The sequence below is a fragment of the Hemitrygon akajei genome, chromosome 6 (assembly GCF_048418815.1).
Source record: "Hemitrygon akajei chromosome 6, sHemAka1.3, whole genome shotgun sequence".
NCBI classification, from domain to species: Eukaryota; Metazoa; Chordata; class Chondrichthyes; order Myliobatiformes; family Dasyatidae; genus Hemitrygon; species Hemitrygon akajei.
Genome location: NC_133129.1, coordinates 67,655,450 through 67,670,514, shown reverse-complemented (window position 1 = coordinate 67,670,514; position 15,065 = coordinate 67,655,450). Strand labels below are relative to the sequence as shown.

General features: G+C 42.9%; 1 protein-coding gene across 2 annotated transcripts in view; it reads left to right on the top strand.

Moving 5' to 3' along the window:
- Positions 1–12,437, top strand: part of LOC140729137 (thioredoxin-like) — a 29,988-nt gene extending 17,551 nt beyond the window's left edge. For both annotated transcript variants that reach the window (XM_073048579.1, XM_073048580.1), the window contains exons 2-5: positions 2,335–2,439; positions 5,650–5,709; positions 6,131–6,196; positions 11,200–12,437. In XM_073048579.1, coding sequence (XP_072904680.1) covers positions 2,335–2,439; positions 5,650–5,709; positions 6,131–6,196; positions 11,200–11,262 — 294 coding nt within the window. In that variant the 3' untranslated portion in view covers positions 11,263–12,437. The remainder of the gene's footprint in view (positions 1–2,334; positions 2,440–5,649; positions 5,710–6,130; positions 6,197–11,199) is intronic.
- Positions 12,438–15,065: the final 2,628 nt, after the last annotated feature.

Here is a 15,065-nt window from a genome sequence, read left to right as displayed (position 1 = left end):
AACATCTGTTCCCAATTTAAGTTTCCATTCCTGCCTGATAGCTTCATAATTCCCCTTACTCCAATTAAACACTTTTCTAACTTGTTTGTTCCTATCTCTCTTCAATGCTATTGTAAAGGAAATAGAATTATGATCCTATCTCCAGGTTCATTTTGCAATACCAAATTAAGTACAGTCTATCCTCTTGTAGGCTTATCTGCATATTGTGTCTTCCTGATCACACCTAACAAACTCCACCCCAACTAAACCACTCACTCTAGGGAGATGCCAGTCGATATTTGGGAAATTAAAATCTCCCATCACGACAACTCTAATTATTACACCTTTCCAGGATTCGTTTCCCTGTCTGCTCCTCGATATCTCGGTTACTATTGAGCAGCCTATAAAAACACCCAGTAGAGTTATTGACCCCTTCCTGTTCCTAACCTCCACCCAGAGATACTCCATAGACAATCCCTCCATGACGTCCACCTTTTCTGCAGCTGTGACACTATCTCTGATCACACCCACCTCTTTTTGCCTCCCTCCCTGTCCTTTCTGAAACATCTAAAACCCGGCATTTGAAGTAACCATTCCTGTCCCTGAGCCATTCAAGTCTCTGTAATGGCCACCGCATCATTGCTCCAACTACTGACCCATGCTCTAAGCTCATCCGTTTTGTTCACAACACTCCTTGCATTAAAATAGACACATCTCAAACAGTCCATCTCAGCGGGTCCCTTCTCCATCACCTGCCTATCCTCCCTCTCACACTGTCTCCAAGCTTTCTCTATCTGTGAGCCAACCGCCTCTTCCCCAGTCTGTTCAGTTCGGTTCCCGCCCCCCAACAATTGTAGTTTAAACTCTCCCCGGTAGCCTTAGCAAACCTCCCCGCCAGGATTTTGGTCCCCCAGTGATTCAAGTGCAACCCACCCTTTTTGTACACGTCACACCTGCTCCAAGAGATCCCAATGATCCAGAAATCTGAATCCCTGCCCCTGCTCCAATCCCTCAGCCAAGCATATATCTTCTACCTCATTCTATTCCTATACTCAGTGTCGCGTGGCACAGGCAGTAATCCCGAGATTACTAACTTTGTGGTCCTGTGTCTCAACTTCCTTCCTAACTCCCTGTAGTCTTTTTTTTTTTCAGGTCCTCTTCCATTTTCCTACCTATTTTATTGGTCCCAATATGTACCATGACCTCTGGCTGTTCTCCTTCCCACTTCAGGATATCGTGGACACAATCTGAAACATCCCAGACCCTGGCACCTGGGAGGCAAACTACCATCCGAGTTTCTTTCCTGCATGCACAGAATCACCTGTCTGACCCCCTAACTATAGAGTCCCCTATCACTACTGCCTTTCTCTTTCTTTCCCCACCCTTCTGAGCCACAGGGCCAGACCCTGTGCCAGAGGCACGGCCACTGTTGCTTCCCCCAGGTAGGCTGTGTTTCCCCCCCCCCCCCCATCCCCCAACAGTACTCAAACAGGAGTACTTACTGTCAAGGGGTACTCTCTAGTACCTGACTCTTCCCCTTCCCCCTCCTGACTGTGACCCACTTGTCTGTCTCCCGTGGCCCCAGAGTGACCACCTGTCTGTAACTCCTTTCTATCATCTGCTCACTCTCCCTGACCAAACGAAGGTCATCGAGCTGCAACTCCAGTTCCTTAATGTGGTCCCTTAGGAGCTGCAGCTCAACACACCGGGTGCAGATATGGCCATCCGGGATGCTGGGAGATTCCAGGACTTCCTGCATCTGACACTGAGCAAAGAAAACCGGCCTCATACAAATACTACTTTCTTTTCGCAATTAACACAGGTAAACCTACCTTGCCTCGTCCCGTTACCGCCTAAGCCCGTTGAGCCAAAGCCCTCTCACTCTGCAGCCCGCTTGACATGGCGGTCTTCTTTTTAAACTTTTCCCGCTCTACTGGCTGTCGTCACGTGCCTGCGCAGTCTTGCCTCTCTTTACCCCAAGTAGTAAAATGCCTTCACTCCAGAAATCCTTAGCCATTCCTCTCACAGCCATCTTGCTTTGAATCTTGTTCAGTTACAGTCAGAACATGGCAGGATAATTCCTTTGTCAATAACTATTTGTGACTAATACAGTTTTATTGTACTGTCATAGTATTGATGGTGTTCTAATTTATTCTGTATTTCATTTCAGTACTTCACCTTTTTTAAACTATTTCCATGAAAATTCGTTTGCTGCACTGTCCTATGTTCTTTTCTGTTATAACTTGATAGGTTCCTATATGTAATGGCCCAGTAAGTATTTAAAATCAGTCCTAAAGTAGTACAATGTGTTATATGGGTTGAATGTTACTAAATTAGTATTGTTGTGCTTTTCAGAAAGATTTTGAAATGATACTGAAGGAGTCGGGAAGCAAGCTGGTCGTTATTGACTTCTCTGCAACATGGTGTGGGCCTTGCAAAATGATTAAATCGTGCTTCCAAGTAAGTATTAATAGAATTATACTGTTCCCAGAAAGCCTTATGGATGCTACACAGAGAGCTCTTTTTCACAGTTGGCAGCTGGTCTGGAATCAGTAGACTTTTGGATAGCCATTCATGAGAAGGACATGGGGTGGTTAGCGCAGGCCATGATCTCACTGAATGATAGTACAGGCTTGATTATTTGAGTGACTTACTTGTGATGCTATTTCTTGTTTCCCTCTCTCAGTCCAATACATTTGAAGGTGTAGCCAGGTTTGCATGCATTTAAAGTAATTCAGGGTAAATAGGTTATAACGTCCGCTTGAAATAGTTTCGGCCCAGCCTACCTTCAGAATCAGTTTTATTATCACTGTCTCATGATGTAAAATTTGTTGTTCTGCAGCAACAGTACAATGCAGAAACACTTTATAAAATTATGAAGTAAAAAGGAATAATGAGGTCGTGTTTACGCATTGATTAGAAATCTGATGATGAAGTTGTTCCTGAATCATTGAGCGTGGACTATCAGAGTCCTGCATCCCCATCCTGATGGTAGTAATGAGAAGAGGGCATATCCCAGACAATGAAGGTTCTTAACGATGGATGTCCCCTTCTTGAGGCACCCCCTCTTGAAGATGTCCTTGATAGTGGAGTTGTTTCTGTGGTGGGCCTAGCTGTGTCTACAAACTTCTGTAGTCTCTTGCAATCCTATGCATTGAAACCACCATACCAGTGTTATGAGGGATGAACAGCTCTGATGGGCAGAAGGGTGCAGAGTTGCCCATGTTCCCCCCCTCCCCCCTCCCCCCCCCGGGAGAATCACAAATCGTTACTGTTGCTATGCTGCTAATGAGAGAGAGAGATGTAAGGGAAAACATGCTGGAACTGGAACTTCTGCTACAGATAAGAGAGAGATAAAGCAGGGGGAGAGAGACTTGTTGATTCACCATATTATGACTTCTGAAAGTCTGATGGCTTCTGAGAGGGTTGTTTATCTTGTACCATTCTGTTCATTAAAACTCCTCGGTGGACAGCCGGAGTGGGCTGGATTGATGGACAAAGCCATTCAAAATTGATTGACAACTGAGACCCCGTGAGTAGGGATAAAAGTGAGGTCTGGGGAGACACTCCTCAGACACACCAGGAGACACACTATTGAGCACTGATTGAGTGTTGGAACCCATGAGAAGGTGTGGGGCATCGGTGACCGAACAAAGGATCGGTCAGTTTAACTCACAGTGTTATAGCAGGGCCGGTGGGGGCTTGTGTGTGTGTCCACTCATGCCAGAGTGATGAGTCCACCACAGAAGAACTGTCTAGCTGAAGGACAGAGGGGTCATAGCTGAATGACCACAACAGAACGACGGATCAAGAACGTAAAGGAAGGTTTGCCTGCCTGTAGCTGTTATCTCTCTCTCTCTCTCTCTCTCTCTCTCCCTCTCTCTCTCATTACAACACAACAACCAACATCTACCTCAGCACGTATGAACTGAACTGAACTTTATACTTACATATGACAATTCATTATCCCCTAGACAGCGATAGAGCTTGTTTATTATTGATTATTATATTACCCACATTTTTAGGCTTATTATTACTAACGTGTATTATCTATAAATTTGCATTATTGATATTGATTTGTATATTTTTACTAATAAACACTTTTGAAAATAGTACCACCAGACTCTAACAGATTCTTCTTTCTCTGCTGGTTAGACACCCAGTTACGGGGTACGTAACACCAGGCTGTGATGCATCCAGTCAGAGTGCTTTCCATTGTACATCTATAGATAGTTGTAAGAGTCTTTGGTAACATACCAAATCTCCTCAAATTTCCAGAGACGTAGAGCCGCTGGTGCGCTTTCTTCTTGATTTCTTCAGTGTGTTGAGTCCCAGGATAGATCCTCAGAGATGTTGACAACCTAGGAACTTAAGCTGCTCACCCTTTCCACTGCTGACCCCCTTAATGAAGATTGGTGGATGTTCTCCAAAGTCCTCTTCCTGAAGTGCACAATCAGTTCTTTGGTCTCACTGACATTGAGTGCAAGGTTAGGACACCACTCAACCAGCCAATCTGCCTTGTTCCTGTGTGTTTTTATCTCCATCTGAAATTTTACCAATAACCATGGTGTCGTCTGCAAATTTATAAATGGCATTTGAGCTATGCTCAGCCATACAGTCATGATTGTAGAGAGAGCAAAGGAGTGGGCTAAGCACACAATGTTGAGGTGTATCTGTGTTAATTATTAGGATATTGTTGCTGATCTATACTGACTGTGGACTCCCAATAAAGGAATTTGAGGATCCAGTTGTAGGTTTAGAAGCTTGTTGATTAATACCGATGGTATTAAACAAAAAGCAGTAATTAATGTGTTTTTTGCTGCTGATTAGATACTGCAAAGTCAGTGATATTGTATCTGCTGTAGACCTGTTGCTGTGGTAGGCTATTTGGTCCTTGCTGAGGCAGGAGGTAATTATAGCCACAACCAAGCTTTTGAAACACTTCGTTATGGTAGATATGAATGCAGCCAGTTGATGGTCATTGAGGCACCAGTATGATTCCTAACCTCTTGAAGCAGATGGGAACCTCAGACTGATTGCATTGGGAAATATTTTTTAAAATGTACGTACATTCGGAAGAAATATTTAGAGTGGTAGGTGCTTGGAACAGGCAGCAAGCAATAGTGGAAACTTACAATATTGGGTTAAGAGACTGAGATAGACAATAAATATGAAGGGATATAAATTGTATACAGGCCGAAGAGTTTAGCTTGACGTGTGTCAGAGGTCAGCTCCTGTGTTGTAATGTTCCATGACATTCTTCAAACATTGTAAGTGTGCAGTAAGTGGATAATACAAACTAAAAATTAAGTGTCAAAGAATGAAATAATGGGGAAATTATTAGGGAAAAAAGCATATTGTGATTTACTTCCATTCAGTGGTAATAAGGTTCATCTGCATATAAACACTTTGAAAGCTTGAATCACGTAACTTCTAAAGATCTTGTGCAACAAAAATCCATCCTGAGCAGACCCGTTCTTCCCATTCAGCATTAATTTCACTTCCACTGATTATTGTTTCTGTGTACCTTTTTGTAAAATGCCTAATAGTTATGGGAGTTAGGAGGTGGGGGGTGGTGTTGGAGGGAAGGTTAGAGATTATTTTATCTTCACATTCATATACACCTCCTCTACACATTTGCAGCTAACTAAAAATATTTTATTTCTCCAGAAACTGGCAGAAGACAATACAGACGTAATTTTCTGTGAAGTAGACGTGGATGATGCAGCTGTAAGTCAGAATACTTCAGACTGAATATTTCAGTAATGTTAAATGTATCAATAGTACATTGAGAAAGTTCACTGGCGTTGTGGTACAGAAGTCTACATAACATCGTCTGATATCCTATACCAAAGGAGGTGTAAAGGTTCCTCAAATCTGCCTTGATTCCAGTCATTAGCAGAATAGTTGCAGGTTCAATGACCAACATTACCAACACCTGAAACATCGAATTGTGCTCTACACCAAAACCCTTGTGCTCATATCATTCATAGTAAATTAACCTTGCAGTGCCTGCATTAGAGTGCCATTGATGTTCTACAATGTGGGATCTGATGCATTCACGTAATCACAGAACCATTCACTGTAAACTTTACACTGATTGGATTGCATTGAGCTCTGTGAAATTTAACTTGTGGTTTGTTATTTGCAGGATATTGCTGAACAATGTAACATAAGCTGTATGCCAACATTCCACTTCTACAAGAATGGAGAAAAGGTAATTCAGGTTTTGTTGGGGACAGGCTAGATAAAGTTACTATAATTGTTACCCTGGTTCTGCTCATAACTTGAGCACCAAAATGTAAATGGATGTTTGTGTAACTGAGATGGGGAATAACTAACTGGCAAACCAGGCCTTCTGTTCATCCTGAACAAATTTACATAGAAACATAGAAAACCTACTGCACAATACAGGCCCTTTGGCCCACAAAATTGTGCCGAACATGTCCCTATCTTAGAAATTACTAGATTTCCTTATAGCCCTCTATTTTTTAAGCTCCATGTACCTATCCAAAAGTCTCATAAAAGCCCCTAGCGTATCCACATCCACCACCGTTGCTGGCAGCCCATTCCACACACTCACCACTCTCTGAGTAAAACACTTACTCCGACATCTCCTCTGTACCTACTCCCAAGCACCTTAAACCTGTGTCCTCTTGTAGCAACCACTTCAGCCCTGGGAAAAAGCCTCTGACTATCCACACGATCAATGCCTCTCATCATCTTATTCACCTTTATCAGGTCACCTCTCATCCTCCATCACTCCAAGGAGAAAAGGCCGAGTTCACTCAACCTGTCTTCATAAGGCTTGCTCCCCAATCCAGGCAACATCCTTGTAAATCTCCTCTGCACCCTTTCTATGGCTTCCACATCCTTCCTGTAGTGAGGCAATCAGAACTGAGCACAGTACTCCAAGTGGGGTCTGAACAGGGTCCTACAGAGCTGCAACGTTACCCCTCTGCTCCTAAATTCAATTCCACGATTGATGAAGGCCAATGGACTGTATGTCTTCTTAGCCACAGAGTCAACCTACGCAGCTGCTTTGAGCGTCCTATGGACTCAGACCCCAAGATCCCTCTGATCCTCCACACTGCCAAGAGACTTACCATTAATACTATATTCTGCCATCATTTTTGACCTACCAAAATGAACCACTTCACATTTATCTGGGTTGAACTCCATCTGCCACTTCTCAGCCCAGTTTTGCATCCTATCAATGTCCCACTGTAACACCTGACAGCCCTCCACACTATCCACAACACCTCCAACCTTTGTGTCATCTGCAAACTTACTAACCCATCCCTCCACTTCCTCATCCAGGTCATTTATAAAAATCACAGAGTAAGGTTCCCAGAACAGATCCCTGAGGCACACCACTGGTCACCGACCTCCATTCAGAATATGACCCATCTGCAACCACTCTTTGCCTTCTGTGGGCAAGCCAGTTCTGGATCCACAGAGCAATGTCCCCTTGGATCCCATGCCTCCTTACTTTCTCAATAAGTCTTGTATGGGGTAGCTTATCAAATGCCTTGCTGAAATCCATATACACTACATCTACTGCTCTTCCTTCATCAATGTGTTTAGTCACATCCTTAAAAAATTCAATCAGGCTCGTAAGGCACGACCTGCCCTTGACAAAGCCATGCTGACTATTCCTAATCATATTATACCTCTCCAAATGTTCATAAATCCTGCCTCTCAGGATCTTCCCCATCAACTTACCAACCACTGAAGTAAGACTCACTGATCTATAATTTCCTGGGCTATCTCTACTCCCTTTCTTGAATAAGGAAAGTGCAACATCTGCAACCCTCCAATCCTCCGGAACCTTTCCCATCCCCATTGATGATGCAAAGGTCATCGCCAGAGGCTCAGCAATCTCTTCCCTTGCCTCCCACAGTAGCCAGGGGTACATCTCATCCAGTCCCAAAAACTTAACCAACTTGATGCTTTCCAAAATCTCCAGCACATCCTCTTTCTTACTATCTACATGCTCAAGCTTTTCAGTTTCCTGCAAGTCTGCACTACAATCACCAAGATCCTTTTCCATAGTGAATACTAAAGCAAAGTATTCATTAAGGACCCCTGCTATGTCCTCTGGTTCCATACACACTTTCCCACTGTCTCACTTGATAAGTCCTATTCTTGCTGTTCACATACTTGTAGAATGCCTTGGGGTTTTCCTTAATCCTGCCCGCTAGGGCCTTCTCATGGCCCCTTCTGACTCTCCTAATTTCCTTTTTAAGCTCCTTCCTGTTCGCCTTATAATCTTATAGATCCCTAACATTGCCTAACTCTCTAAACATTTTGAAAGCTTTTCTTCTTGACTAGATATATTACAGCCTTTGTACACCATGGTTCCTGTACCCTACCATAACTTCCCTGTCTCATTGGAATGTACATATGCAGAACTTCACACAAATATCCCCTGAACATTTGCCACATTTCTTCTGTACTTTTCCCTGAGAACATCTGTTCCGAATTTAAGCTTCCGTTCCTGCCTGATAGCCTCATAATTCCCCTTACTCCAATTAAACACTTTCGTAAAGAAGATAGAATTGTGATCACTATCTCCAAAATGCTTTCCCACTGAGAGATCTGACACCTGACCAGGTTCATTTCCCAATACCAAATCAAGTATGGTCTTTCCTCTGTAGGCTTATCTACATATTGTGTCAAGAAATCTTCCTGACCACACCTAACAAACTCAACCCCCATCTAAACCTCTTGTTCTAGGGAGATGCCCATTGATATTTGGGAAATTAAAATTTCCCATCACGACAAATCTGTTATTATACACCTTTCCAAACTGTGTTTCGCCATCCACTCCTCAATATCCCTGTTACTATTGGGTGGCCTACAAAAAACACCCAGCGGAGTTATTGACCCCTTCCTGTTCCTAACCTCCACCCACAGAGACTCCATAGACAATCCCTCCATGACGTCCACATTTTCTGCAGTCGTGACACTATCTCTGATCGATAGTGCCACACCCCAACCTCTTTTGCCTTCCCCCCCCACCCCAGGTCCTTTCTGAAACATCTTAAACCCAGCACTTGAAGTAACCATTCCTGTCCCAGAGCCATCCGACTCTGTGTAATGGCCACCACATCATATCTTCAAGTACTGATCCACACTCCATAAGTTCATCACTTTGTTCACAACACTCCTTGCGTTAAAATAGACACATCTCAAACAGTCCATCTCAGCGGGTCCCTTCTCCATCACCTGCCTATCCTCCCTCTCACACTGTCTCCAAGCTTCCTCTATCTGTGAGCCAACTGCCTCTTCCCCAGTCTGTTCAGTTTGGTTCCCACCCCCCAACAATTGTAGTTTAAACTCTCCCTAGTAGCCTTAGCAAACCTCCTCATCAGGATATTGGTCTCCTTGGAATTCAAGTGCAACCTGTCCTTTTTGTACAGGTCACACCTGCCCCAAAAGAGGTCCCAATGATCCAGAAATCTGAATCCCTGTCCCCTGTTCCAATCCCTCAGCCACGCATTTATTCTGCACCTCATTCTATTCCTATACTCACTGTCGCGTGGCACAGGCAGTAATCCCGAGATTACTACCCTTGTGGTCCTGCTTCTCAACTTCCTTCCTAACTCCCTGTAGTATTTTTTCAGGACCTCTTCCCTTTTCCTACGTATGTCATTGGTACCAATATGTACCACAACCTGTTCTCCCTCCCACTGCAGGATATCTTGGACGTGATCTAAAACATCCTGGACCCTGGCACCTGGGAGGCAAACTACCATCTGAGTTTCTCTGACACCCTGACTATAGAGTCCCCTATCACTACTGCCTTCCTCTTCCTTTCCCTACCTTTCTGAGCCACAGGGCCAGACTCTGTGCCAGAGGCATGGCCACTGTTACTTCCCCCAGGTAGACTGTCTCCCCCTCCTCCCCCAATAGTACTCAAACAGGAGTACTTATTATCAAGGGGTACAGCCACAGGGGTACTCTCTAGTATCCGACTCTTCCCCTTCTCTCTCCTGACTGTGATCCACTTGTCTGTCTCCCGTGGCCCCTCTGTGACCACCTGCCTATAACTCATTTCTATCACCTCCTCGCTCTCCCTGACCAGGCGAAGGTCATCGAGCTGCATCTCCAGTTCCCTAACTCAATCCCTTAGGAGCTGCAGCTCGACACACTGGGTGCAGATATGGCCATCTGGGAGGCTGGGAGACTCCAGGACCTTCCACGTCTGACACCGAGCACAGAAAACCGGCCTCACACACATACTACTTCCCCTCTGCAATTAACACAGTCAGCCTACCTCACCTTGTTTCTACCTAAGCCCAATGGGCCAAAGCCCTACCACTCTGCTACCCACTCACATCGCTGCCGGCTGGATATGGCGGTCTTCTTTTTAAGCTTTTCCCACACTACTGGCCGACGTCACACGCCTGCGCGGTCTTGCCTTTCTTTTATCCCGAGTAGTAAAACTGTCTTCGCTCCGGAAATCCTTAGCCGTTCATCTGCAGCCTTCTTGCTCCAAATTAAAAACAGCTGAAGATTCCTTGCCTTTCTTTTACCCCAAGTAGTAAAACTGTCTTCGCTCCGGAAATCCTTAGCCGTTCATCTGCAGCCTTCTTGCTCCAAATTAAAAACAGCTGAAGATTCCTTGCCTTTTTAAACTTTTCCTGCTCTACTGGCCGACGTCACGCGCCTGCGCGGTCTTGCCTTTCTTTTACCCCAAGTAGTAAAACTGTCTTCGCTCCGGAAATCCTTAGCCGTTCACCTGCAGACTTATTGCTCCGAATCAAAATCATTTGTTCCCCTTTTCTTAGCTGTCCCGTAACTTCCCACTGCACGGAAATGCTGATGGAGTAGCTGGAAACAAGCCCTCCAAGTCATTGTCCTCCTCCATTTATGACAGCCCTTGCCTACATTGGGTATATCTGGTGGAAAGGTGTTGGGGAAATTTCCGAAGTTTCCTCAGTAGGCTCTACTCCATCTAACAGGGTTTCCATAAGCTTTAACAAGGTGACTTTGTCTCTGTAAACTGAGCCAGAAACTTTAAGTGTCTTTCACTGACCCTGTTCATACTGTTGATTAACAACTATTTAAATTACATTTCTGCAGCAAACTAACACAAAATTTAGAGACAGCAGCCCCTTGAATGCAAATTAGTTCTGACAAATGTCTCTGAATGTCTGCATTAAAGTATATAAATGCATATTTAATGTTTGTTTTTAACTTTTATTTCTTTAGTTGTTCGATTTTTCTGGAGCAAATGAATCAACTTTGGAAGAAAAAGTTAAAGAGCTGCAGTAGTGGTCATTAATCCAGTAAATAAAAGCCAATAATCTGTTTAACTAATGTCAAGATGTTTCAATTAAGTTTCTAGGTGTAAAAATCCACTTCCGCTTTCCAAGAAAAAAATTGTAAAATCTGGTTACAGGCTTTGCTTTAAAATATATGGTCATCTAATCTGATACAAAAAGTTCCGAATGTACAGTATATTATCAACATCAATTGTTAACCCTACTATTTGAGTGCTGAAGGGGTGATGTGACAGCCTAGCGCTGGTATTTACTCATGGTTTTAAATTGAAACAGTGTAGCTTGTTTTTGAGCAGAAGTACAGCATGTTGTACTTTAAATATGCTTAGATTTCCAATTGGGATAAACTTGATTAGCACTCTGGAAGAAAAACAGATCAATTAAGTGTAGACTCTTAGAGGAAAGATTTTGAAGCATGAATTAGTCCAGAGATATATGGCAAACATATAATAGTGGCGGTATGTTATACTGTGCATCTGAAGTTCTGTTTTATTGACTTTCATGGAGCCAGGTTTGGAATGTGGAACAGCAGACCCTATGATATTTAAGTGCCTTGTATATTCAATGCAAGGCAAATTCCTTTGCAACTTGCTCATATATTTTAGGAATTCCTTTTTTGTTCTACAATTTGACAAGTCATAGGTCCACATTCTTGCAAATTACAACTGGTCTTTGTGCATTTTCTCCCGCGGCTCTTATTTCAGCTAATTTCTATTTAATGTAGAAGTCACCTGAAGGATAGTTCACTGCAAGAGTAAATTTATTTGGAAGTTGGATTGCATAGCTGCAGCTTTTATCAATGTTTTAACAAAAAATAAATTTATTGCTAGTTATTGTTTCTACATTAAACCATTTCTCTGTGCAACAATTGGTATTTCGTTTTATCACTACAAATAATTTACCCACTCTTGAGTTCTTGCATAAACTAGTGTTTGATGTACCTCTTCATGTGCAAAATCTACATATCTGTTCAAATTGACTCAGTCCCTTCTGAATATTGAAGATTGGAATAAACAGTGACTGTAACAAATGGATAAAATAAGTAGATTTGTAATTTGCTTCCTGCTTCATTCTGCTGTGGGTAGCTTTGTGTTTGTAGACAATCTGTTTAAGGATGTAAGCCTCATCTGAGAATGTTGAATAAATATTTTTAATAATTGAGTGAGATTTTTGGCCATTTGAGGTCCCATTATGTCATTACCATTTTCACTTAAGCCTGTGCCTTCTAACTGTAGCCTGCCTATTGGTAAGTATTTTAAGCTTTTGTTAAATTTGCACACCGCACCTAATGTTGTGTTTTATTAAACAGAAGCTAGTTTTTTTTTTCTTGAGCTTAGATTATTGTTGCAGCTGTAAGTGTCTCATAGTGTTGTTATTTCTTCAGTACATAGGACATTTTTTTAGTTTCCTCCCATGATTTGATTGTTGGTAATCTCTCAAATTCCACCCAAACATTCTTGTGACATGGAAAAGTAAACAGTCAAAGTTTCAGCCCGAGACCCTTCCATCAGTCCAGAAGAAGGGTCTCAGCCCAAAACATTAACTGTTCACTCTTTTCCATAGATGCTACCTGGCCTGATGAGTTCCTCCAGCATTTTGTGTGTGGTTGTAGTGACTGGTTTTGTCAAAGCTCCTTGGGTGTTTGTACCATGTTAAAGATGTAACATTAATGCAAGCTCGATGTGAGAGTCAGATGAAACCATTTTAGCCACTGCTGTGCAGAATTGGACTCATTGGATAATTGTGGATGAAGGGGAGATGCTTGCTGCTGAGATCAGATTTGTTCATTTCCCGACCACATCCTATTTTTAAATGTGACCGATTCTGACCAAGTGGATATTTGACATTCAGAAACAGTGAAGTTACTAAACAGTTTGTTTTGGCTGATCAGACTAACGAATTCCCACAGATAATAAGTAGAAAGTAAGAATGTATTTCACTGCTTGATCAATTTACAGGAAGCAAAGATCTACCTTGTACTATGGTAGAAGCAAATATTAAACTTTTGGAGGAGATCGAATTTTCACCTGTCATGGAAAAATACATCACTGATTATAAAATTAGCCCTTTTGGGTCAGTGAGTATTTAACAGTTGATTTTGCAAGGCGGCCTTGTTAATGGGTCACATGGACCATTGGCCACCAATCCTTGGGCCATGCAGTGGTTGCCATGACACCTGAAATCCCAGCATTTCAGTGAGGCTAAATGCATTATAGGGGCTGCTCCACCATAAAGAGAGTGACATAGTGTCTTTGATTCATGTGATGTCCATCGTTTTTGTGCTGTGCATGCCATATTCCATAGCTGGAAGACTACAGGATCAAGCTGCCTCCATGCAGCACATGAAAAGCTAAAGAAACATAGCAAAGCAGGATGCATCGATGGAAGGGAATAAATAGTTGATGTTTCAAGCCAAAACTTTTCACCAGGACTTACAAAGGATTGGGGGCAAAAGCCAGAATTAAGATTGGGGGGGGGGGCAGAAGATGTACAAACTGGCAAGTGCTGCTGAGGCCAGGAGAGGGAGGGAGGGTGCTTGGCTGAGAGGGAGGGAGGAAAAGAAACAAGAAGCTAGAAGAGGAAAAGGGCTGAAGTTAAGCCTAATAAGAGGGACAGTGGACCATGGAAGAAAGGCAAGGAGGAGAGGAACCAGGAGGAGGTGATGGTAGGCAAGGAGAAGTGAAAGGGTAACTAGAATGGGGACTGGAAAAAGAGTGGAGGAAGTAATTACCAGAATTTGGAGATATTGTAATCTCTAGAATGCCAATGAGATGCCTTTTGGAGCTGCTTATGAGCCCATGAGAGGATCTGCTATTCTGGACTGGGTGTTTCCCAATGAATCAGAATTGATTAGAGACCTTAAGGTAAAGGAACCCTTGGGGGAAACAGTAATCATCTGATGGCCATCACCCTGCAATTTGAGAAGGAGCTGACATCAAATGTATCAATATTAGAGTGGAGCAAAAGGAATTACAGAGGCATGAGAGGAGCTAGCCACAATTGATGGAAGGGAACACTAGCAGTGATGATGGCAGAGCAGCAGTGGCTGCGATTACTGGAAGCAGTTTGGATGGCGCAAGATACATTCTTCCCAAAGTGGAATAAGTATTCCAAAGGCAAAATGACAGCCATGGCTAACAAGAGAAGTCAAAACCAACATAAAAGCCAAAGAGGGCATATAACAGATCAAAAATTAATGAGAAATTAGAGGATTGGGAAGCTTTTAAAACCCAACAGAAGGCAACAAAAAAAGTCATTAAGAAGGAAAAGATGGAATTCAAAGGTAAGCTAGCTAACAATATTAAAGAGGATATCAAAAGTTTCTTCAGATACATAAAGTGTAAAAGTGAGGCAAGAGTGGATATCAGACCTATGGAAAATAATGCTGGAAAGGTAGTAGTGGGGAACAAGGAAATGATGGATGAGCTGTTTGCAAGTCTTTAGTGTAAGACACTGGCAGTATGCCAGAATGTTGGGGTGGGGGCAGAAGGGTGTAAAGTTGCCATTACTAGGCAGAAGGTTCTTGGGAAACTGAAGGTAGATAAGTCGCCTGGAGCAGATGGTGTACACCCCAGGGTTCTGAAGGAGATTGTGGAGACATTAGTAAAGATCTTTCAAGAATCAATTGATTCTGGCATGGTTGTGAATGGAAAATTGTAAATGTCACTCCACCCTTCAAGAAGGGAGAGAGGCAGAAGAAAGTAAACTATGGGCCAGTTAGTCTGACCTCAGTGTTGGAGTTGATTGTTAAGGATGTGGTTTCAGGGCACTTGGAAGCTCGTGATAAAATAGGCT